Source organism: Squalius cephalus (assembly GCF_949319135.1).
Source record: "Squalius cephalus genome assembly, chromosome: 16".
NCBI classification, from domain to species: Eukaryota; Metazoa; Chordata; class Actinopteri; order Cypriniformes; family Leuciscidae; genus Squalius; species Squalius cephalus.
Genome location: NC_137137.1, coordinates 17,120,824 through 17,146,857, shown reverse-complemented (window position 1 = coordinate 17,146,857; position 26,034 = coordinate 17,120,824). Strand labels below are relative to the sequence as shown.

Genomic DNA, 26,034 nt, shown 5'->3' with positions numbered 1-26,034 from the left:
TGAATATAGAGTTCAGAAGAACAGATCATGATTGATACTTTTGATAAATTTTATGCATCCTTGCTGAATAAAAGTATTCACTTCTTTTAAAAAGGCCCCATTAAATATTGTATAAAATTGAGTGTTGTTTTAACATTTAAAAATGTTTTACATTTCCTTGGTCTGTCTCTATCCAGTAAACAAGTCTTTGAACCGGTGAAGCCACCCTATGAGAGAAGTCGTTTTTCGGCATCCAAGTTGTTCTCAAGAACTTGCACATGTCTGGACGTGAATGGAATGAGGCAAATGTAGGCAAGGCATGTTAGTGCATATTCTGACTGAATGTCACGCAGACTACAGAATGCAACTGAAAGGGGGAAAAAAGGTATAAATCGGAGACATATTTTAAATACAAACTGCTTTTGTGCACACATCTTTGTGGTGAGGTACGGTGCTCTTGTGCAAATAAGCCAGGCATACAGTCTCTGTGGGCTTTATTGCCGTTCCTCTAGGCATCTCTTCTCAAAGGTTGAGCGTTTGCTGTCTCCATGGCAACCACATCGCTCTATGGCTGCGTAGGATATCCTCTGCATTTCAAAACAGTTCCCACAGTCTGTGCTTTCATAATAGAGTGCCACCTCCCCGTGGTCCTCAACTATGTCTGCCGTTAGATAATCATCACATGCAACCCTCTGGTATTGAACCGTGTGCTGTTCAGGTTTATGCGTTTTCATCCTGTTGCTTATGCCTTATACGAACAGTTCCTGCATAATGTATTTGTGCGCATACCCTAACTCACTCAGAGCAGAAGAGAAATGTCTCATATACTGTTACCATTAAGGCTGTGTTAGTATAGGACAGATCTTTTGGATGAAAAGCTTTGTGACCTAGATTTAATGATAGGGCATTGCAATTTTTTTCAACTCTTTAATGGATGTGAGTGTATGTGTGCCATTTGTGTGTGTGTGTGTGTGTGTGTGTGTGTTGAAGGATTCAGACTCCCAGCTGCACAGGTCACTGGGCAGACTGGTCACGCGAGCGAGAACACACTCTGCCTGGACACTTTTTTTTTGTTGTTGCTCGTGCAAAATGGACAGAGCACATGAGCCAGAGAGCACTTTTCCACTGCCGAAGCGCTCTCAGATACACAAACAGAAGGTCTCGGTGGGGCACGCCTGGGGAAAAACACAGCAGAAGGCAGAAAAACACCCGGCCAAACTCTCCTACATCTGCCTGAGCTGGAAAACAGGAGTGTGAGCGATAGCCGTAGACTGAATGTGATGCACAGCTGGCTTGAGAGGGAGGGAGAGACACAGAGAGAGAGAGACACTGCATTTTAAAGCGAGATGTACCTGCATACCTACGTCGCATGTATGGGTGTGGGTGTTTACATGGTTAGGAGATTGTTAGAAGGAGAGACAATGTGCAGAAGGAAGCACTGGGAGGAGGTCGAGTTCTTCAAATTTCTTACCGTCTTCTGAGGCGAGAGAAGTAGATGGCAACAGAGTGTTAGTGACAGCGGCAGCAAGTTCCTTTTTTTGCTGCGTGTAAACTAGTACAGAGAAATACAGAAAGAGCGAGAGTGCCCGTGCACTCACTCTGGAAAGGGAACGATTGAAAGGGAGAGAGAGAGGGAGGGAGGGAGTTGTGTATCAATGAGAGCGGACAAGGGGGAGCAGCACACCCCTAATATGAAGCAGGCGCCTGGACAGCAGCCTGCACTCTCTCCATCGGGGAAGATGGAGCCCAAGTCTCTGTTCAGTCTGCATAAAGCCCTGGCTCAGCCTGTTAAGATGTGCATGTTTGATTTTCCTGTCTCCATCCTGGATGATCTGGTAAGAGAGAGACTGCAGTCGTTTCGTTCTGATTCACCTGGTGCGAGTTCGTGTCTGTGTGCATGTGTTTTCATTTAGTTCAAGTATGTACTCACCCTTCGGCTGTATTCTGCTGTTTTCGTGCATGTTGGCTTAGAGCCAGTGAGGACTTTAACTGACGGTCCTCTATTCTCCTCAGTTCACACTGTTCCTTGTCATTAAACGGGTTACAACTAATCGATAACGCCGTCTGGAGTTTATCTTACGCTCAGTAATGAGTTCCACTTTTGGCATGCGGAACAGGATGTTGTTGCTATGCTGCCCGTGGCTATATGGCGTTTTCTTTTTTTAAATGTCAGTGGACAGAGATGTTCAAGGAAAATGTGCCACTTTTGCTAAGCAGATGTTTTTATGTGTCAGCACTTCTGCAGGTGTCAGTATGTGTCTAGTTTACAGAGGCTTCCTTTATTGCATATTATATGCTTCACAACTGCTTCAAGTTTTAGGAGTCATCTTGAAATGAATGTGATTCACTGTTGGTCCTGTGGCTTTTGTTTTGGATCTGTTTGAATAAGTGTTAATGAAATGGGTTAATATTCATTTATTCAAAAATATTTTAAAAGTGCAGTTCATTCTGCAGTGTCTTTGCATACACCTCTTAGGCATGTTTTTAATTTCCAAATAAAAATTCATTTAGATATTTTTTGGAGGACTGAAAGTAAAATAATGTTTGGGTGATCCAACTGTAAATTGTGAAATACTTCTGAAACTCTTGAAAACAAAACCTTATTAGGCATATTTTATTATTATTTATTAGGGGGAAAAATATAAAAACAAAACTGCTTTACTGCTTATTATTATATATTTTTTAAAACTTTGTCTGCCAAACCATGCAAGAGGAAATACATAAACCCCTGCAGACCACCATGGCTGTGAGTCAAGGTCAAAAATTCTCTTAAAATATGGGATAATTAGTCGTAATACATTAGTCATAGTAATACATTAAGGCAAGGTTAGATCAGGTTGTAAAATATCAAGTGGTGTGACTCCTCAAAAACTATCATTTTTGAATTAATAAGCCATGATGCTTGTTAAAAAAATATCTACTAACTTTTTTTTATTTATTTTTTTATTATGTTTTTGAAAATATTTAGATGTGCACTCACATCTATTCACAGTGCAACGAAATAGTAACTTTTTTTGTTACTGAAAACAAGAAAACAAGTTTAAAAATTTCAAAGTTTCTAAGAACTTTGCACATGTGTTTTCAACCAGATGTTTTTTCTTTATTATGGATGCTCAATTCAATGAATGAACACCTTAAATTGATCTCAATATCTGATCTCAATCAAAATAAAGATTCATACACGTCAATACACTTGGTACAACACTTTTTTTTATTAATGATCAAAATGTTTCCAGCAGTGATGTTTGGCAACAGTGGTATCGGATCGGCTTGTCTCCGTGTCTCAGCCAGTGACTGTCTGTACTCATTGACTGGACTGGACTAGGTTTTTTATATAGTTTCTCTTTTGGCTTCAGTCGTGAGGAGAAAGCACTTTTAAATGCCAAGTTCTGAGTGTCAAAGCGCCTTAGAATTGTAATTGAGCTCCAGAGAATAAAGCAGGGTAATAAATCGAGCCACAGAATGGTGTTTCTGTGGCACTCAAGAAAGGAAAGTATGTGAGCTCTCTCTGTGAAAAAGAATCAGGGATTTACATTCTACGTTAGGTCAGTGAATTAAGTCTTTGACCTATTTTTGAAAATAAGGTAGGTGTCTTCAATACTTAAAGCTGTTGTCAGATTGCACTTCCATATTGAGAGATGTTTCACACTGGCCTGTTATAACAACATCATTGTTTTAAGCCACATAGACATGCATTGACAAGGTCTTTCCTCTTGAACATCAGTATCCAACTGTGGTCTGTGTTTGTGGGTCAGGTTTTGTCTAGTCTCACACAGCCAGACCTTTGACGATCCATACTGCATCTTATTCTAGCCAAGAACTGTCCATTTAAATAATGGCATGGCAGTATCCGCAAATCATTGTACAGAAAAACAGTCCAAACTGTACAGACAATAATTATAGAATATTTCATATACATAATTAGCAGAATTAACAGTGGAAATCTAGTTGGCCTGCTGTTAAATAACTAAAAACTCTTAATATCTTTCAAAAATGTAATGTCACTAACCTAAAAAACTGTCAAATCCAGTGATTATTTCGTATTTCATTATTTCTCATCAATCCGGTATATGACTTTGTTTAAATTTGACTTTGATTATGTTTTTACTCCTGGAAGTTGTGTGAAATCAGCCTATCAGACAGTTATAGTTAACAGAATGTGTTTTGCCCAGATTGTTGAGACCAAACGCACCCACAAGGTAAAACCTGATTTCATTCTATTAAAAAACTGATTGACTCCAAAATAAGAAGGATTATTGTCACTGGGTAAAGAAACATGGTTTGGTATTAAAGGTATTAAAGAAGGATAACAATGCAGGGTAAAATGATAACACGTGTTTTGTAGTGACGTCATATGAACATTTGCTCCTTCACATGGTTTGATTTCTTGTTGGAACAAAGTTGTCACACAGGTTTTAGTGTTAGTCGATTGCTTCACTTGCACTTTCCGTTTTGCGTGGGAATTCTACCTAAACTCCCGGAGGCTTGTGCACCACAAATGATTCCTTGGTAACCTTGAAGGTGTTAATAGAAGAGCTTATAAGAAACACTTCAGTAGATGTTGTGGATTTCAGTGAGAGAGTTGTGTTACCGTGTTCCCTGCATATTGATACAGCTGTTTGAGTCCGCACGTGTCGGACAGGGCCAGAGTTTTGGGGTCAGTGAATGGAGAAGGAGAATTTTGCGCTTCGTATCTGTCACAAGATCGAGGATCCCTTGCAGTTTATGCTACAAAGACTCATTCGGGAAGGTGATGTGCTGGAAAGACAGAATTGATCAACTTGTTCAACTGATACGCTGGTGTGGCTTTGGTTGTGTGTACGTGAATAATGATCTGTTCTGTGATTTGGAAGGTTTAGAGGAAAGAAAACAGGTAAGAAGAACTACTTATTAGTTTTTGGTCTCTAATAGTCTGCAAATTTATTGTTAGTCTTATCAGAAGTAGTTAGCTATCAGCTGATCTTATTCTATTAATGTTGAAAAAAATAAATGTTTTATGATTACATTGTTATGTTTATTAATATTTCATGTTGTCTGTAGTGTTATGGTTGACTTGGAAACTTACTAATTTCTGGGATTACAGAAAAAGGCATTATAGAAAAATATTCAAAATCAGTTCCTGGAGCATTTCATTGGAAGTTAGTGCTGCTCCTATAGAAATCTGTTGAAATCGGTGCAAACTACAGTTTGACATGCCTTTAAGGCGGCAGTGTTTGTGTGTGGGTGTTAATGGATACCAATGAGTGACAAGTTGCTTCCTGCTCCTTTTAAACCATTCTGTGATAGTATCTTTCAGGTGCTTTCCACAGGCTGAGAAGTACCTTATCCTCTTCTGGGTCTTCCTTTATTTTGACCTAGTAAACAAATGAAGACAGACAGAAAGAAAACATTACATTTTCAATACATTCCCAGTAATCGCTCAGAATTGATGTGCTATTAAATCTTTTTGGAGTTGAAATCGCTTTCCCTTGAAAAGGTGCCACTGGGTTGTTGTGTATCAAACTGAAATTATGAGTATACATACAAGGAAAAGAAATAGCATATATAGCATATGCAAGATCACTTTGTTTGCTGGCTCATTACATTTGTCCCCATTTGAAATTGTGTACTCTCAAAGTACAAGTGTCCTTTCTCAGGTTGACACAGGCTTGAGAGGAGACTGGGTTCAGGGTGAACATTGTTTGCTAACATTTATGTGAGAGCTCTGATGGCCTTGATTCCTGATAGAAAGGAGTATGGAAAAGTTCTTCTAGATCCTATAATCACCTGTTTTTTGACTGCGTGTGTCTGGGAAAAAGAACAAAAGAGATCAAATGAAGCTTCTTCAAAGAATTCTAAACCATGCTGGTGCTGAGAGAGAACAACAAGCTGTTATCTATCAAACCCAGCAGAGAGCAGTGCAAATAGTGGTTGTGCAATTGAGTTCCAGCTGCGGCAGAGATAGCCTTAGCCTAAGTATACATGTTACAGCAATCCCAAACTTTTGGTGCCATGGGTCAACTCTGTTAAAGAAAAATACTGCATGGACATTTAGACCCATATATTGTGCATCATAATGATTTCTGAAGGATTGTGTGACACTGAAGACTGGAGTATTGATGATAAAAATTCAGCTTTGCCATCACAGGAATAAATAATCAAATATTCAAATAGAAAACGGTTATTTTAAACTGTTATATTTCACAATATTACTGTTTTTACTGTATTTTTGATCCAATAAAAAGCCATAGTGAGCATAAGAGCATACTTTCCAAAAAATAATTAAATAATAATAATCTTACCGACACCAAACTTTTGAATGGTAATGTGTTTATTGATTAATACTACGATATACTGTATATATATATAGAATACAGTAATTTTGTGAAATATTACACACACACACACACACACGCACAAAAAAAAAAAAAAAAAAATATATATATATATATATATATATATATATATATATATATTTAAATATATATTTAAATATGTATAATTATTTTATTTTTATTTTTTTTTTAAATGGAAATTACATTAATTAGTCTCTCTGGGTTCTTAATGTGAGTGTAAATCATTCAATCGATTTATATATATTTTTTTTTTTTTTTCAATTTGCAAATAAATATTTCATTGCACTTAAAAGTTAAGTGGCCTAATATTTAAAAAGCATCTCCACAGCTCCTATAGCACAGAGAGTGCGTTTCAAACAGCTGTCTGCCTTGTCAGATTTCATACTATCATCATAATGGTTACCTCAGGGGGAAAACTGTATGGGAAAACACCAGGTGCACAGCTGCTTTCTCGCAAAACACTATTCCTCTGGAGGGTTTGAGTTTCCTTAGGAGCTTTGCGTCAGTGTTGCAGTCATGCACGAAGTTACCAGTATTTTCCAACAGAGGGCGCTATTAGTATGTATTAAAGTCAGGGTCATGGCGTTGGCAAGATCATGCTGGGGTTGTGTTTTTGTGGTAACTAGGCTAGTAGCTAAACACATAGGGCCTATTTTGAGGCTGAAACAGGAATAACCTAAAATTTAGGTTATTCATATACAGGTGGCTGTCCCAAAAAGTATGGATCAGGAAGAGCATTGAAAATGTGTTAATGAGCCGGCCTGGTTGAAAAGTCCAATTGGACTATTAAGAATATCTTTATTTTAGTGGCACGGTATGATCATTCATCATGAGCCCTACTTGCACCCTTTCCATAGAGTACAGAGGGGCTACATTTGAGAACATATTTTATATATATATATATATATATATATATATATAGTCCAATTTGATTCATATATTTGCTGACAAACCGAAGCTGTACAATATACTGAAAGACCATATGTTATTTAAGAGTTTTTATTGTTTTGTTTAGAAACAGTGTCACAAAGCCTGGTTCACAATTCCAAAAGTAATGTGAAATGTTGCCTATTTTGTATTTCTTATATAAAATTAGTCAAAAATGATATAGAGACAATAAAAGAGTTAAATGCACTTAAATGTGTTAAATGTGTGTATTTTTTTTTTCTTTTTTCAATTTGATACACGTGGGCAGATCCTCTTATTTATACACAATTGCCCATTTAAACCAAAGCTTGATAATGAATCATATGATAGTTTAATTAATGCCACATAATTACTACAGTTGCACCCGTCTATTTATGGCCTGTTGAGTAATAATCAAGCGATTAAAAGTGATATTTTAGTAGCGCACAACAGAGTTTCCCGGAAACTGACATCACGATTAGTCATAGAAGGGGCGAGGGGCGGGGCCACATGCGCGCTCCGCTCGGCGAGGGGCGGGGCCTAGCGGCTCAGGCAGGGTATTCCCTTCTGTACTTCACCCGAACCCATACAGACAAGCACTCGTTGCTAAAGCTGAATGACAGAATATGGAGTTTGTTGTAAAATAATAGATCGTAAACAGTGACAGTATTTCGGTTATGGTCTACATTATGGGGATGCAGTCGGACGCTCTGGGTGTCAAACCGACGTCCCTGGACGAGCTGTTTGAGTCCAGCACATGGAGAATTAAAAACATTTGGGATGGGGTGAAGCTGGAGATCGCGGCCGGAGATGGATGTCCGGTGGTCTTAAATAGTTTTACGCATTTGGACCCTGATCTGCCTATGCTGGAGGTAATACAAAGATTTAAACGTCATTTCTCAAATCACATTCTTTCATTTATGACTATCTAACTAACTTAACATCTTGTCTTTATTCTTGCTTTGAAATGAATGGTTGTTTATATGATATGTTAGGGCTTTTTTACGTTTCTTCCCATGTTTTCTTGGCATGTTTTGCATATAGTGTCGATGTAAAAGTTACTGAGCTGGCATGAGTGTTTTTGTTCTACTTTTCCCTTGTTTCTTTCTTTTATAGAAAACTTTGAGCTAGAACAGCTTAGAGTAAACGTTTTCAAATACTTTTGCTCTATTTCAAATCTTTTTTGCTCAGTTGCAAATTGCATTGGCTCCAAATTATCTATTTATCTTTGTCTTGTATGAATTAGTCTTATGCCATCTGCAAAGGCGGCACAGCAGCTGCATCTGAAGCAATATATATTCCACAAAAAGACAGAATAAATGCATTTACACAAATCTCTTGTGCTTGAAGGCCCACCTGAAGTAAACCAAAACTGAGTCTCCACCATAATCTTGGCAAGAGTAGGCCGTTCCCCCCTTTTCTCCAACTTTCCCCTCTCTAAATTCTCCCCAAAAAGGGCCATGGAAATAAAACAGTCAGATGAGATTTACGTCCTTTAGGCATTAAATAAAAACACAGGCTCCCCTCAGGATGATTTAGCTAAGGATATGGAAAGAAAGGTTAATACAATCAGATGTTATTGATATTATGTTATTTTGATAGTTTAACAGGGGCTGTTTGTTATGATGAGATTGCCCACAATAGTGCAGATATGTCAGCTGAGAATAAATGATTATATTTGAGAACCTCTTATATAATACGTGACAGAGCATTAACTTACCAGATGTGATGAAAGACTTTCATTACTGATTTTCTATTCGTGACTTCTTAAACTCTCCTGTGCACAATGTTTTTCTATTTTGAAGACAAGTCAATTATTTTATCACCATGGCAGTCACGCATTTTACAGTTGCTAGGTTGCTATGCTAAACTTGAGATATCTGTCTATGGTGTGTGAACAACATGTCCCCTTTTTATCTTGTCTTTTAATACAACAGCACATTGTTGTGACTTAAACGGCAGTTCACACCAAAACTTGTTTACGACGTTGGAGCTTTACTTTAGTCATGCACAAAAAGAAGGTTCCAGTGTGTCACCAGCTGCTAACCTTCACTGGACTAAATCTAATCGGCTCTCATTACACAATTAGTGATGGTTAAATCTCCCATTCCGCACAGCACTAGAACCCTTCTCCTTTCTCCTTTAAAGAAATCATATTTTCTTAATTATCTATTTTAATGTGAAAATAGTTGGCATGGCATTTGGCACTCCAAACCTCCAAAAAGTTGGCCCTTGGGTAACCATGAGTAATGGATGGAGTTGCAATGGTCGAATAATTTTGCTATAAATCCTTCTCTCTTATCTTGTGCTCTCTCATCCTCTTTCTTTTATGGGATGGCTTGTAAAAAAAAGGGGGGGGGGGGGGCACTACAGGCACTTATCTCTGCTTTTAAAGTGATTCAAGCCTGCAGATGGCCTGGCTAGAGCTCAGAATTGGTTACGTCATCCCTGAAGATCTAAACCAAAACAGCAGGATGTAAAAGTAGAAGTACCGTTGTATAATGGATCATTGGCTCAGAACATAGATCAGCTAATCTCTTAACGTAACAGCTGCCATGAAGGAACATGTGTAAGATCTTGTGTAAGAGCACTTTAATGCTGTGTTATTGTCATAAACGGACGACTCGTACATTCAAAGTATTTTTTATCTTATGCTCACCAAAGCTGTATTTAACAAAAATGACAGTAAAACGGTCATATAAAAACGGAGAATAAAAGTTAAACGGAAAGTAAAACAGAGATATTATTACAATTTTAAATAAATATTTTCTACTGTAATATGATATAAAATGTAATTTATTCCTGTGATGACAAAGCTGAATTTTCAGCATCATTAGTCTTCAGAGTCACATGATCCTTTAGAAATCATTCTAATATGCTGATTTGCTGCTCAAGAAACATTTCTTATTATTATCAATGTTAATATTTTTGTTATTATACTTTATACTTTTTTTAGGAGTCTTTGATGAATATAAACTTAAAGAACAGCATTTATTTGGAATAGAAATAATTTGTATCATTATAAATGTATTTACTGTCACTTTTGACCAATTTAATGCACCCTTGCTGAATATAAGTATTAATCAAAAAAATGAATAATAAATCTTACTGAGCCCAAACTTGGGCACTGGTAACACTGGGTTATCGCTATAATACTTTTTGTTCTCCTGGGTTTGTCAAAATTGTTTACGAATTCTCCATTCTCCTTAAAGAGGCCTTTGTGTGATAGATTGAACTCAGAACGTCATAATGGGGACAGCGGAGCTCAGCTTTGATTAAGGAGGAGAACAGACAGGGGTCACATTGACACATACAGAGACGCTTTTGTCATGAAAGATCTCTTAAATGGAAATAAAGGGGTGAGAGGGAGGAACAGTGGATGTGAGAGGCAGGAAAGTGGAAAGTGGCAGAGTGAAGAGGCTGGGATACGTAAGAGAGCGTTTTATGTATTTAAATAATTGTATAGGGCGTAATATACAAATACTTAATACACCACTGTTAAATCAGGTTTGTTAGGTTACATGTAGAAAAGCAGCTCAACCAGTGGTGCTATCAATGCCATGGTCATGGGTTCAGTTCACATACTGATAAAAATGCACTGTAAAACACTTTGAACAAATGGTCTGCCAAATGAATATTTCCAAGTGTAAAACTGACTGAACAAAATAGAAGAATAGAATAGCATACTTCTAGAGTTTTTAAACGAATCGTTCACCAAAAATGTAAAATCTTTACTAAACTAAATTGTGACTTTACATGGGAGATGATATGAAGTGAATTTTTGAATATTATCCTCTAATATACAACAACATAAAAAGCACAATTGAAGTAGGCTATTCATCCTAATGCGCCATATTCACCCAACATCAATGAATTTTGGTCATGAGACACGTGGGAACAACTGTTTATGACCATAATATACATTTATTGTGGTTTTTCATGTAGAATGTAGACAAATACAATTCTTTAATGTGCAGAAATGATCAGCTCTCAGAATAACACCATGCATACATTCCTTATATCTACATATGCGCTATTCTGGAGCCGGACAGCAACCACACTCGGCAGTTCTGAGCTGCACTCAGGCGTAATTCTTTCTCCAGGGCTTATATTGGAGAATTCCTTCCTTGGTTCTGCTAATCTCATTCTAAAATGCTTGAGCAGATTTCATGAAAACCTTGGCACAACCAAAACAAAGGCAAAATAGCGACAGCAACATCCAGTTATTATTAACAACATCCAAGCCAGAAAAATACTGATAAAGCCATTTATCAAATTGAAAATATTCACAGTATGCAAACAATACAGAAAAGCTCATCTGAGGTTAATGATTGCAGCTCAGTGACGTTTTACCCAATGTTTTGGAGAAAGTTGATGCTCAGTAAAATAATGTGAAATATTCTTACAATCTAAAATAACAATATTCTTACAATCTAAAAAAACAATTTACTCCAATTACTCCAATTTTGCTAAATTCATCCAGTCTTCAATGTCACATGATCCTTCAGAAATCATTCTAATATGCTGATTTGAAGCTTGAGAAACATTTCTTATTATTATCAGCGTTCTTTTCAGGCTTCTTTCTATTTCAGATGAATAGAAAGTTCAAATGAACAGTGTTTATTTGAAATAGAATTTCTTGGAAGCAATGTAAAAGTCTTTACAGTCACATTACAGTCACTTCAATGCATTCTTGCTGATTAAAAGTATTAATTCCTCTTTTTTCCACTGTAGATGTTTGCAGCAGTGAATCACTCCGGCCATTACTCTGAGCTGAGGTTTAATGTGCTGTAACCGAGTGTGCTGAAAAACCTACTGAGCAATGCCAAAATACACACTCTGCAGCTTCGCTCAACATATCCCATCTCTCTCTAGGTTAATAAGCGTACAGGACCGTGAATCTTGAGAGAACATATGAAACGTAACCCAAATCCATAGCTCTCATTACACAAATAAGCATTGTTTTGCTTCTGGCTATTACTAACAGAAAAGAGATTTGGTCCCAGCTTACAGTGGCTTAAGCAGTGATCTGTTTAGGGAATTTATAAATATCATATTACAAGATAAAAATCATTCTCAGAGACAATGTTTTTCACAGCTATGCGTCATACGCAGCCAAGGTAATAAAAGCAAACATGCTTAGGTATTCAGATAATGTTATGACACATTATGAAGAATACGAATGAATGTTAGCCTTTTGAAGCCAGGCTTATTAATGATCAACAGGAGGACAACTGACGCTGAGCACAAGCAGATTGATCGCTGCTGCTTCAAATTCCTTTCATCTGACCTCATTCGTTCGCTTTCTCACGTTGTTTTTACAGCTGCATATAGAATGTGGACTTGCATTTCAAATGCACTATTTTTCAGCGGTAAACACATCAGATGGTCTTTGTTAACTGCGACAGGTCTCAGTGTTTTTCAGCATTTCACGCCATGACTGTTCATGTTCGCACAAAAACAGCTAGTTTTGGATAAAAAAAAAAATGCGCTTTTAAAACTAATTGAGTGTATTAAAATGACTTGTGTGAATAGTCAGTCTGTTTTGGAATGCAAAAACAGGTATTGTTGACATTTTTTATCTATTTTTAGCATATCTTGTTTTTCTTGATTTGTTTTATAATGTTAATATGTTAAAGAGGACACGTAATTGGGCTTGTCCTCTAAAATCTTTTAACTCCTCCCTGATTTTGACAGCAGGAATTCTGCATTGTTTTTATGTGTTCCAAGAATTGTTTGTGAAGGATGCATCTGTCAAGGAAGCTGTTACGCGGTAACTTTTCAGCACTTTTTGTCTTTTCCCAGGAAGCCCTGTCGCTTTTTTGGATCAGAGGCAGTCTAGGAGTTCACTGCATGCAGCAGAGTTTGAAAATTGTTTAATGCATTCTGTCATAGTCTTTGTGTGACTTATACCATAACATTTTCAGCAAAAAGCAAGCCTGTGATTAGTGCAAAACAACATTCTTTCACCATAGAAACATTTTGTTACACTTTCCCTTGCAGCCTGTAGTTTTGAGGTGGATTTTCCCTTAGAAAGTACAAGTGAGTGTAGGTGCTGTTTCTGTTTCTGTTTTGAAATGTCAGATATTAAAGAGGGTCCCTTACAGTGGTCTTGTGTTGTGTCAGGCCTTTTTTGTTTAGGTCTCTGTGGTCGATCCTGCTACTGCCTACTAATGTCAACAGAGTAAGGGACTTCCCAGAGTGGGCTTAGATTCACTTTTTGTTTTGTTTTATTCTTTTGGTGAAGTAGTCTACATCCCCTTTTTTATTTTTCCCATATAATATAATATATGATTACATAGTAATGTTATAATATAATATGATATAATATAATATAATGGCCACCCTGGCTGGATCAAATATAATATAATATAATATAATATAATATAATATAATATAATATAATATAATATAATATAATATAATATAATATAATATAATATAATAATATATACTCTGAGATCTCCATCACCATCATTGTGATCATCAGAGGGAAATTGTCTCGCATACAGACATCGAACATCTTGTGTGTTTTACAGGTTTGTGCAACATTTCAACATTGCTTGAAAGCGAAAGAAACTTTGTTCCTTTTATTTATTTTTTGTCCATTGATGCACTTCCAAAATATCTCAGCAACCATATTTGAAAGAAACTGTTATGTGGCGTGCGTGTTTGTGTGTTTGTTACCATAGCTACTTCTGAGCAGAGAGCTGGGGTTGGGTTATCTGTTCAACCAATCTCCTGTAGAGAAAGCTGTTCAAATGACCATGCACTGACTCACACCCACACTTACACAGGATATACACCCCGCACGATTGGCTCTTTGCCTGTGGCAAAGCTCACGATTCCCTGGGAGTTCCCTCTTACTTTCCATAATGATGTCAGTTACAGTACTTGAGTTAGTAGCCTTTTTCAATTTACTGGCTGCAGGCTTTCAATTTAGCATTGTGTAGATACTTATGGAATGAAACCATTCAGTAATGTTCTTAGACATGTTTTTATAATAATTTATGACAAACTTGTGTTGGTTGAAGAGAGAATTTAGATCTATTGTTGCTGAATAAATCAATCTCCGGTGGCACATATTCTTGCAATGAGACTGGAGACCAACGTTTGCATCATGCTTCATCCATGGCAATAGGTGTCAGTATACAGGCTGAGATCTCTGTCTTGTCGGCCAGAGAAACTTAACTGCTTAGTGCACATTGAAGATGTGGAGTTAAAGGGCTGGGTAAGCCTTGTGACAGTGGCTGATAAAGAGTCACACTCTTGGACTTGTGCACTTAGTGTTAAGGCTGTGTGTGGATTATTTAGTAATTAAATGAGCAGTAATCCTAGACTCACCCTTAAAGCTCTTGCTGTACTATAACTGAGTGACCTTGCAAATTCACCAAACAATGCAGTGAGAAGAATAGCACTTATTTGATTAATAATCAGTTAGTTATCTTATATATATATATATATATATATATATATATATATATATATATATATATATATATTAGACTCTCTGGTTACCTCTGTAATGACTTATTACATGATTAATTTCTCTGGAATACTGATTGGTTGATCACATTCTGCAGTCAAATATTTTTGCAAAATGACTGAAAAAATACATTTTTGACATTTTCTCAGTTTTTTTTTCTTCTGACCATATAATCAAATAATTTCAACTCAAATCAATATTTCAATATGTATATATATATATATATATATATATATATATATATATATATATATATATATATATATATATATATTTCAAAATCATCAATCATTATTTTGATACATTTATTTTGTAAGTAGCTGTGGATTTAAGTAAGATAATGTACAAAAAGCTGTCCATTATATTTAAAAAAAACTGACCCTGTCTGGATGATACAAGGTTTTGTGATTTGTGATACTTAAATAGGCCTATATATAACTTGTTATGTACACCAGTGTTCAAAAGTTTGGGGTAAGATTTTTTTATGCAAAGGTGCATTAAATTAATCAAAAGTGACAGTAAAGACATTTATAATGTTACAAAAGATTTATATTTCAAATAAAGGTCTTCTGAACTTTCTGAAAAAAATGTATCATGGTTTCCACAAAAAATATTAAGCAGCACAACTGTTTTCAACATTGATGATAATAAGAAATGTTTCTTGAGCACGAAATCAGTATTTAGTATATTAGTATGATTTCTGAAGGATCATGTGACACTGAAGACGCTGATGATGCTGAAAATTCAGCTTTGCCATTACAAGCATAAAGTACATTTTAAAATAAATTCAAATAGAGTATATGTATGTATATATTTATTTAAAATAGAAGAATGTCTGATAAGGATACAAGGACCAGAATATTCAGTCCTTCTTCCCTCTTTATCTGTAGAGCTCAGTTCAGGAGATTGGAGAGGAGGTCGAGGACGGCGCCATCTATACCATCACGCTCCGAAAGGTGCAACTCCACCAGACGGCCAGTAAGGGGCAGCGATGGCTGGGCGTGGAGACAGACTCCGCCCTCAGTTTGTACGAGACCTGCAAGGGTCGGACCATTAAGGCTGGCACACTGGAGAAACTGGTGGAGTACATGGTTTTGGCCTTCAAAGGGAAGGACTATACATATGTCACTATTTTCCTCTGCACATACCGAGCTTTCGCCACCACCAAACAAGTGCTGGACCTGCTGCTTAACAGGTAAACGTGCCATCAATCCCTAGTGCTTTTAGAAATATTAAATCATACACTACAATATTACCTACAATGCATTGTTATCTATCTTAGGTATGCCAAACTGCATGATCAGCCAGTCTCAGGCAAGCCAAAACTCTCAGAGGACCACACAGAACTTAAAAAGTAAGTCTTTATGTTGTTCAACTGATCCTATTTTTAGCTTATCTGGTATCGGTCGATGTTTATCTGTCATATTACATGAAAATAATATAGTTGGCTTATCTGTATTTTAATATGGGTGCAAATTTAATTCGATGTGCTCGACAGTACTGTCTCATCTATCCTGGGTGCATGGTTGGATCAGTATTCTGAGGATTTCTGGAGCCCTCCTGACCACGGATGCCTGCAGAGCCTCATATCCTACTTGAAACTCAACTTCTCTGGATCGGACCTGGAGAGACGAGCCCATAACCTGCTGGAACACTTCCAGCAACGGCAACAGTCAGAGGTTGAGCTTGAAGGTACAATTTCACTAAATGATTGAATCTCTGAACAACTGAAAAATGGTCTTTCAAACTGACTGTGACGACTTCTCTTATTCTTTTTCAGGTGATCTGTGCACCTGCCCCTTTGCCACACCAGAGGAGAGCAGCTTGGAGGATGAATTCTCCCCCTCACACTTCATGTCCTTCAGTCCTGCCCTTGTCGCTGAGCAGTTAACTGTCATGGATGCGGTAAGACATCAAGTTTTTATCAATCTGTCTTAATGGGAAAAGTCTAAGTAGGGAGCTGGTAGGGGCAAGGTTAGGGGTTAATTTGGTTGCAAAGGAGTGGGGAAACTGAAGAAAGAATAAGGACTGTACTGCACCTCAACCTTTGAACAAAGTTCATTACTTTTCCAAGTCATTAAATACTTTTCTATTTAAATAAATTTCTAAAGTGTAAATAAAGTTGTCCTGCAAAACATTTTCTCAGTACAAATCGAATTAAACTGGTGAATGCGACTGAACTCATTGTTTTTCACAGGAGCTGTTTAAGAGGGTTGTTCCCTACCATTGTTTGGGTGGCATATGGTCCCAGCGGGATAAGAAGGGCAAAGAGCACCTGGCACCCACCATCCGTGCCACCGTTGCTCAGTTCAACAGCGTGACCAACTGTGTGATTGCCACCTGCTTGGATAACAGGTCTCTCAGACCCTTTCAAAGAGCGAAGCGCATTGAACACTGGATAGAAGTGGCCAGGGTGAGACACTCACACAAATTATGATTACGGAGGCAGATTATGGATTAATAAAGAATTATTTTCACCTGGTTCCTTGCACAGTTATGGTTATATATAATGCTATGACCTCAAAACACTTTTATAGTGCATGATTTTTTAAACCAATACACTTTTTGACATTTTTATTACGTAACCAGCTTCATATGAATGGCTTTTCCGATGTAGTAAACTTGTGGTTCATGAACATCTGTTTGTTTGTCTTCAGAAATGTCGTATCCTGAAGAGCTTCTCCTCTCTGAAAGCCATCTTGTCCGCCTTGCAGAGTAATGCCATCCATAGGCTGAGGAGGACCTGGGATGATGTGTCTCGGTAAGAGTCTGACTGGATTTCTGTCAGCAATGATTAGCCAGAGTAAACGCTAACACTTTAGCATTAGCATTAGCCACTGATTAATAGCAGCGTTACTTGCTTCTTGTGTGTTCATTCATACAGACCTCTAGTTAAAGCTGAAGCAGCTGAAACCGCTTTATGAAAGACTTGTTTTATAGTGGGGCATTTGGAGATGGAGGAGCAGAGGAGATTTAATGCTAGTTATTTACAGTGTTTGGATTTCACATAGATTATGACTCAAGCTGTTTTCTTCTGCTTACAGGGAAAGCTATCGTACTTTCCAAGAGCTGTCTGAAATCTTCTCAGATGACAATAATTACTCCCTCAGCAGAGAGCTTCTCATTAAGGTGAGTAAAAATGTTGTTGGTTTGCACATGTACTTTCTGCGGGCACAATGCTATAATTCCCACAAATGCATCTTAATTTACATTAGCACACCCAGATATGCATAAATTAAGACTTTAAAATTAAGTCCTAATGGTTAACATTAGGTAATAACAATGAGCAATACATTTTTACAGTATTTATTCATCTTTGTTTTCACTATTTGTATTCACTATTTATTGTTCATGTTTGTTCAGTTCATTAAAATGAACAGAAACAACATTTGATTTTAATAATTTACTGAATTTAATTAACATTTACTAAGATTGATCAATTCTTTAGAATCATTTTTCATTGTTAATTCATGTTAACGAATGTAGTTAATGTTAACAAATAAAACATTTTTGTATTACACTTTTTAACAATTACATTGGTAACACTTTACAATAAGGTTCATTAGTTAACATTAGTTAATGTATTAACTAACATGAACTAACCATGAGCAATACATTTGTTACTGTATTTATTAATCTTTGTTAACGTTAGTTAATAAAAATTCAGCTGTTCATTGTTTGTTCATGTTAGTTCACAGTGCATTAACTAATGTTACCAAATACAACCTTTGATTTTAATTACGTATTAGTAAATGCTGAAATTAATATTAACTAAGATTAATAAATGCTGTAGAAGTAAGGTAGTTAACTAATATTAACTAATGAACCTTACTGTAAAGTGTTACCATTACATTTGCTCAAAATGAGCCCAAATAATACGCCTAATTAGGGATAGATCCATTTCCAAAAAGAACAAGCATAAAATAACAATTGAAAAGTATATTTACAGTTTGTGAATTAGAAAATGATTTGTTTCAGTTTTTATTTTGTTTTGTAAAATCATTAATTTGTTATAATATGATACTGTTTTGATCCGTTTTCTATTTGCTATTTTTCATAATGTGATATTTGGTGACCCGCAAACATCATAATAATAATTATTATTATTAATAATAATGATAGTATTTGGAACTCAACCCACAATATTTTGTTTTATTTGATGGAAAATAACAATTAAAATTTCAATTATATTTTGAACACTGAACTAGGAAATGTCCCCGGTTTGGCGGTTTCCTTTTCAGAAATCTAGTCATCTTACGTTAGCAGTCACATGTTCAAACACCAAGCATTTTTCAAATTTCTATAAGTGCACTATAAGCCACCAACGTTTGCTGTATCTGTTGCTGGGGGAAGATAGGATGTGGTTACATCAGACTGTCAACCCTGTAAAGCTATGTTTCTATAGCAGCCACAGAGTAAACAGAAAAGCCATATTCACTTGCACAATATATGCAGCCTGCTTGCTCATCGCTCAGCTCTCTGTGGCCTGCTGAGTTTTGAGCACAGCAAACTCATCCTTTTTGCACTTTTCACTAGTGGGCATGCTTCATGCATTTGATAGACATCTAGAAAAGAATCCATTAGTGTTAAAAGCATTATGAAACTTTGAAAAGAGAGAATTTTGAACAGTAATTTTGTCCTCAGAAAGAAAATGTATCATCATGTATTGTCCTCAAGAAAATGTATCAGACACCAAATCATCGTATTAGAATGATTTCTGAAGGATCATGTGACTCTAAAGACTGGTGTAATGATGCTTTACCAGCATAGGAGACCTTTTTTCAAAAACATTAAAAAAAAATAAAAAACAACCTTGCCCCACAATTCTGAATGTTTATGAGTATTCTCTGAAAATAAGTTATTTGTGCTTCTTAAGTTAATGTACCTTGTTTCAAGGATGTTTTATTTAACTTAACAGAACAGATGAATTCTGTTCAAATTCATCACAACATTGTTGTGGCAACCTGACGTTCCATGACACACAAATGTGACTCAGAAAGTGTGGGGGTTAAAAATAGTTTGAGTTGTGTTGATGTTATCTAGATATCTCCACCGCAGAAGTAACTTTCAGAACTTGCCTTGAAAATAGCTGACCTCAATAGAAAGAAACCAAGCATGATGAAAGCTTTCCTTTCCGTACATTCAACAATATCCTTGGTATGTGTGCTAGGGCCGAGAAACTAGCAGTTGCTGCTTTTCATTATGAGGGAATTCCTGGGATGAGGTCATAGGCCTTATGTGTGGCCAGATAAACGGCCCTCCTTAATGCCAAAGGGCTTCCCCAGGGTGTTGGCTGGCACTATCTCTAAACGCCAAACAGTTAAACTCCCCGTCCATTCTACGTCATGGTATATCATGGCAGTGCAGTCTTAAGATTCCACTTTGACATCCTTATCTGCCTCCAGGTTATACTGCTTGCTAATATTGCGTCAATGGAAATGCTTTCCCTTTTGAAACTCAAAATGATGATGTGAAACTAATATTTTCCAGGAGGGCACCTCCAAATCTGCCATCATCGAGATTAACCACAAAGGAGCACAGAGAAGACACCAGCAGCAAAGAGACATGGTATGTACAGGTATAAATGTCACATAATGGCAGTTGAAATTTATATTTATTAAGCTACAGCGCCCTCTTATGGTTAAAACGGGTCAGATATTCAGTTTGGAGAGATCACACAAATCTGTCCTGAATAGAATATAAACTGTATGTTTATTCATTTATTTAGTGTATCTCTTCTTCTCACTACTGTTTAGGGTGTCGTGCAAGGAACTATTCCATACCTTGGCACTTTTCTGACCGACCTAGTTATGTTGGATACTGCTATGAAAGACCATCTTGAGGTGAGGGGGACAGAGATCAGTGTAATATTCTTGTAATTGGAAAATATTCTGTTTTATAATTTCTGGTTTTTTTTTTTTTTTTTTTTGGTTGTTTTTTCAGGTTGGGCTGATCAACTTTGAGAAGAGAAGGAAGGTGAGTCTTTGTGCACAGGAATTATATTTTATAAAATGCATATGCTGATTGGTCAATACAATTTTCCAACCATGCTAACTAACCTGTTGTAATAATAGCTAAGATGTGAAACACCTAGACACGGTGTTATCATCACTGCACCCATATAATAACATTTTATTGTTTAAAAAAGGATGTGGTTTTTGCCAGCTGATCATTGATAAAAACATTGACCCAATCAGAATCCACCCGAGTTTAACAATCTTGGTGATTTAAAGCAGCAGACAACATAACTGCACCACACACTAATAATAAACAGGATCTTATCATCTGTTGGTGTGGACGCTAATATAGTTAGTTATACTTATCGTTGTTGGTGTTAACAGGTCTTATGCGGTGTCGGGTGTAATGCATTACTAAGTAATTAATTACTGTAATTCAATTACTTTTCCCTTGAAGAGTAAAGTAAGCGATTACTCTTAATTTTTCAGTAACTTAATTAAAGTTAATTCTGATGTAATTGTATTAAATACTGTATAGACTATAGAACAATTATATAGTGGATCGTCTAATGTTAAAATGTATGTTTCTAATGTAACCTTCACCCTTTAAATACTTTAGAATTAAATTAAAAGAGCAGTTTTGTGTCTATCTTAACCTATTGTTCACCTGGTCGAGGTTGATATGGGATTTAGAAAGTATTACTTGTTACTAAACACTGTTGAAGATGTACTTTTTTAGAGTAACTTGCCTAACACTGCATAAATGCATGCATAACTAAAATGCATTCATAATTAAATAAAATGAATAAAAATAAAAATAATTTTGTTTATTCATTTAGGAATTTGAAGTGATCGCTCAGATCAAGTTGCTGCAGCTGACCTGCAATTATTACAACTTCGCCAGAAACCAGCGCTTCACTGACTGGTTCAAGAGAGTGGAGAAACTTACGGAGACTGAGAGGTGAGATAGAAAAAAAAGTAAACGTGAAGGATATGAAAACAAAAGATTTGAGAGATATATGATAGAAATAATAACTTAGGATATTTTATATGTTTAATATCTATGGCGTCTTTTCTGTCTCAGCTACTCTATGTCCTGTGATATCGAGCCGCCTTCTGAGTCAGTGTGCAAAAAGAACGGGGGCATCATCAAACGCATGAGCGAGGAGTCGGGTTACAGCAGCGCAGGGACGTCACACTCAAAGTCCTTTGAGCAACCTCGCTTAAGCCAGTTCAAAGAGAGCTTCAAAGATGGAGCAGATTCCCTCAGCCTCACCTCAGTGGGATCCAGCGGCTCGGACGCAGAGGAGACGAGTCTAAGTCTGCTGAACTCCCCAGAATCAGGGAGTCAGAGAGTAAGGCCATATTATTGTTTATTTACAGTCCCCATTATATGCTTAGCAAACATTGTTTAGATATAGATTTAGATATAGAAAATTCTGCAATTGTTAGCAATGATGCATGATATAGCAGTACCAAAACGATTAGCAATCGAGATTTATAGGTATCTGACGATGTTGAATAGCGAATTGCGAATGCTAATTTCCCTTATTTTTACATTTCGATGACCTTTTCCATCAAAAACTATAAAGTTACAAAACAGTCATATGTGAAATATGTGAAAACACTGTTTAATGTAATCTCTTGCAAATCTCCAAAACGAATATCTGTTCATATCTGTTCAAAATCTGTTAATCATACTGTACATTATAATAATCCCCAAATTCACTTGAATTCAGCATTTAAAAGGACTGATTTTAGCTTTTAGTGTTTTATTTTTAACCTGTTTAGACAAAATAGAATGGAATTTTCTACCAGCCATTACTTTTTTTTTAATAAATAAATAAATAAATTAATTAAATAAGTATTAACCTGACTATTGATTCTTTCTCCAGACATCCACACCAACTGTGAAACATTCTACATCAACCTCAGATACAGGGGAGCTTACGTCTGATTCCTCTTCCAAGGTATTTGCATTTTCTTTGGCGTATTTTATCATTTCAACTGAATTATTATATTTGTTTATTCACTTAGTCACTATTTTCCAGCTCTGGGAGTCGTCCACCCCTTCATCTTTGGATGCTTCTGTGTCAGGCTTGGGTTTGGAGTCTGGCTGCAGCAGCTCCACCTCCTCTTCCTCTTCCTCATCCTCAGTGTCCGCCTCCACTGGACAGGCCTTCCACTTCCACAAACGGTCGGTCTCTGGCGTCTCTGACTACTCGTCTCTCTCCCTGCCGCTGTACAACCAGCAGGTGAACGACTGCTGCATCATCAGAGTCAGCCTCGACACGGACAACGGCAACATGTACAAGAGCATCCTGGTGAGTGAGAGACATTACGGGAGATTGACAGAGATAAGTGATGAGGGAATGTTGGGGATGTAGTAGTAAAGTTAATCTCAATGATCATGTTTTTCAGGTGACTAGTCAGGACAAAACCCCTGGTGTCATTAGGAAAGCCATGGTCAAGCACAACCTGGACAATGACAAGTCAGAAGACTATGAACTATTTCAGAGGGTCTCAAAGCATAAAGGTAAAAACTTGAAACAGGGAACTTGGGACAGGAAATATCAAAGAGCTTGTTTTTTTTAGGGATATATTGGTACATTATCAGGTAAAATTAGTATCTGATGATTTTTTATATACATTTAATTATACAAGCTAATTTTCCTTATTTTTGTATTTAAATGACCTTAGCCATCATCTAACGCTCTCTTAAAGTTATCTTTAAAAACAACAATAATTTAGTAACAGATTTAGCAAATGTCAAAATTAATATCCATTTTTCACACTATACATTACAATGTTCTGATGCTCTAAATTCACTTGTAGTTATTAAAATGACTTTTACTATTTAAAATAAAATATTTAAAACGATTTTATATTTCAAAATTAATTCTTTTATATTTATATTTATTTTATATACAATTGTTTTAAATTTTAATATTAGCCATTTATTGGTTATGAGCCAAAAAATGAATTGCTATTTGCTATTTGCCATTTCTAGTTGATGGCAGGTGGTATTTGCTCATTCTAAAGAGCATTTTATTGGACAAAAATAAAAGTTAATGTCCATATTTTTGTCCAATATCCAGGAAAAAGTAAGACTGTAGTTTTGAGTACATTAGCATTTAAATAGCCTCAAATCGAACGCACATTGACTGAAAGCTGCAAAACTCTGATGGGATGTCCAAATTAAGCTTGTAGACATTTCTAACCATATTTTTTTTTTCCCACAGAACTCAGAATCCCAGATAATGGAAACGTTTTCTACGCCATGAACTCATCTGCCAACTACGACTTCTTGTTGAGGAAGCGCGGTGTCCCCAAAACCTGCCGCTCGAAGAGCTCCCCGAGCCTGACTCTACCACGCATGAAGCAGAAAGGGTTCAAAATACCCAAGGGCTTCTTCTGAAAGCACTCTTCTTGAAGATTATCAAGAGTCACTTTAATAACCCGCCACAGTATTATCTGGAGCTTTTATCCAATGGATTTGTTGCGTTATTGAGCAGCTTGTTTCTTACAGGAAGCTATGCCTGTGTTTCCTGTCCCTACGGACAATGCGACAGGCACAGGAGGAACACTGTGGTTCTTACAAGGTTTGCCTTAAGACTGCACATGAGAGACACACTGTGTGTGGGAAGCATTTACCAAACGCAGTCATTCATGCATGAGCACACTAAACAAAAACATTTCAAGCACTTTAGAACGGTTCTTAAAGCAAGAGATCTGTGGAGAGCTGATGTGGTCCTTGGTCCTTTTCAAATTCAAAGTGGGGTTTCCGTTTGATTCCCCTTTAAACAGGTTCTCCCTTCGGACTCACAGTCTCTCAGAAATTAGGACTGCTCATGGCAAGACTACAGTATTACATGTACAATGTAAACAATGTAAAGTGTACAGTCTTTTGTTTGCTTTTTGTTCTTTTACTAACTGTTTTGACTGTTGCTGCTGCCAGTTTAGCTTGCCTGTTTTCCCAGAACTGATTACAACCCGAAATTAACCTTTCCGGCAATAATCGAGACTGAAGGATTCTCCATTGACTGCCTAGTGACTTGGTTACCTTCATGAGGAGGCTGTCACAATTGAGCATGAGGAGATGACAGGTCTAAGGTGCAGGATTTACGCTGTTATTTATGGTTATTTAAAAACCATAAATAATATTCTTAACGCATATAGAGCGCAAATGTTGTCATCCGTGTCTTAGAAAGATATCAATGCCAAAGCCGTTCTCGTTTATTTGCAGCTGGCCTCTCTCTGTGTTTCACATAATAGAACGCTGTGTCTTTACAGAAAAGCTTTTTTGTACCAAACACTGTGAGTGGCTTCACCCTGCTAAGCCTTTTTGCATTGTGAACTATATCCATGAGTGCTTTCTTACCATGTGGTCTAGTATGATGAGCAGAAAATTTGAGGGGATTTTGTTCCCATCAGGAGAGATTTACAGATGTGTTTGCTCGGCCAGAGGTGAATGTTAGTGTGAGTGTGTGCGTTTTGAGAGAAAAGATATAGAGGAATTTATATTGTAATATGATGAAAGAAGTTCATTAAGTGTTGGTGCTTTTTTGCTAATATGCCAACTATATAACTGAACTGGAACAAAATATAGATTGTGCTTTATTTATGATTTATGAAAAGATCAAAATGCATGGAGAAAATATATGCCTATAGTGATGATTCCACTGTTATAAATATCTCCTTGTCAAAACATGCTGTCAGGAAGCTACGAACATGAATTCAAATGTTACTGCCTGCAGCTTGTCACTCAACACATGTGCCATATCCAGACTTGATTTTGTATTTGGTTTTGTCCCCTTTTTTACCCTTTTGTATGTCTGAATCTAACTCTGAATGTTAATGTCAAAGTTTAAATGTTGAACTCCAGTTTGTGCCATTGCCCCATTTTTATTTATTTATATGTTTTATAATTGTTTTATTTATAATTTCACTGTTGTGAAGATAAATTAATAAATGCACCTTTGTATGTACAAATGAGCACTACATTTTTTAAGAACTTACAAATAAATGTGGAGGTGCTGAGAGCCCAGTACTTGATGTCTCTGTGTTTTTTGATTTCACCTAATCATTACAAGGAATACTCTAAATTTTGCAATATTGTTCTCCAGCATGATTTGAGTATGTTCCAAAGAGAATCTTGAAAGTAAAAACAACTAATATGTTGTACAAAGAGAGCTTGTATGATCAATATAACAAATTTACTTCTTTGATTAGTGTCCTACAAATTGTGCAGAATAACAACCTAGCAGTAAAAAAAAACATTTTCCTATGAAATTTAGTTCCTTTAACTGTATAAAATATTTCAGACAGCAAAATATGGCATCAATATCAATAATGGAATACAATTAAATGT

The 26,034-nt window shown here is 36.5% G+C and overlaps 1 protein-coding gene across 4 annotated transcripts; it reads left to right on the top strand.

Moving 5' to 3' along the window:
- The first annotated feature begins 1,522 nt into the window (after positions 1 to 1,522).
- LOC307173141 (ral guanine nucleotide dissociation stimulator) lies at positions 1,523 to 25,713 on the top strand. 4 transcript variants are annotated; one of them, XM_079896002.1, is made up of 18 exons: positions 4,528 to 4,729; positions 4,833 to 4,852; positions 15,597 to 15,901; positions 15,989 to 16,060; positions 16,205 to 16,398; positions 16,487 to 16,611; positions 16,904 to 17,119; positions 17,364 to 17,467; positions 17,751 to 17,835; positions 20,197 to 20,274; positions 20,463 to 20,549; positions 20,650 to 20,682; positions 21,503 to 21,624; positions 21,748 to 22,018; positions 22,559 to 22,633; positions 22,715 to 22,987; positions 23,085 to 23,199; positions 23,906 to 25,713. In XM_079896002.1, the coding sequence occupies exons 1-18, from the start codon at positions 4,645 to 4,647 to the stop codon at positions 24,079 to 24,081; spliced, it is 2,436 nt and encodes an 811-aa protein (XP_079752128.1). In that variant the 5' UTR covers positions 4,528 to 4,644; the 3' UTR covers positions 24,082 to 25,713. The 4 variants fall into 4 exon arrangements, with proteins under 4 accessions (XP_079752127.1, XP_079752128.1, XP_079752129.1 ...); XM_079896001.1 differs by lacking the exons at positions 4,528 to 4,729; positions 4,833 to 4,852 and adding an exon at positions 1,523 to 1,814; XM_079896003.1 differs by having other exon boundaries at positions 4,643 to 4,852.
- Positions 25,714 to 26,034: the final 321 nt, after the last annotated feature.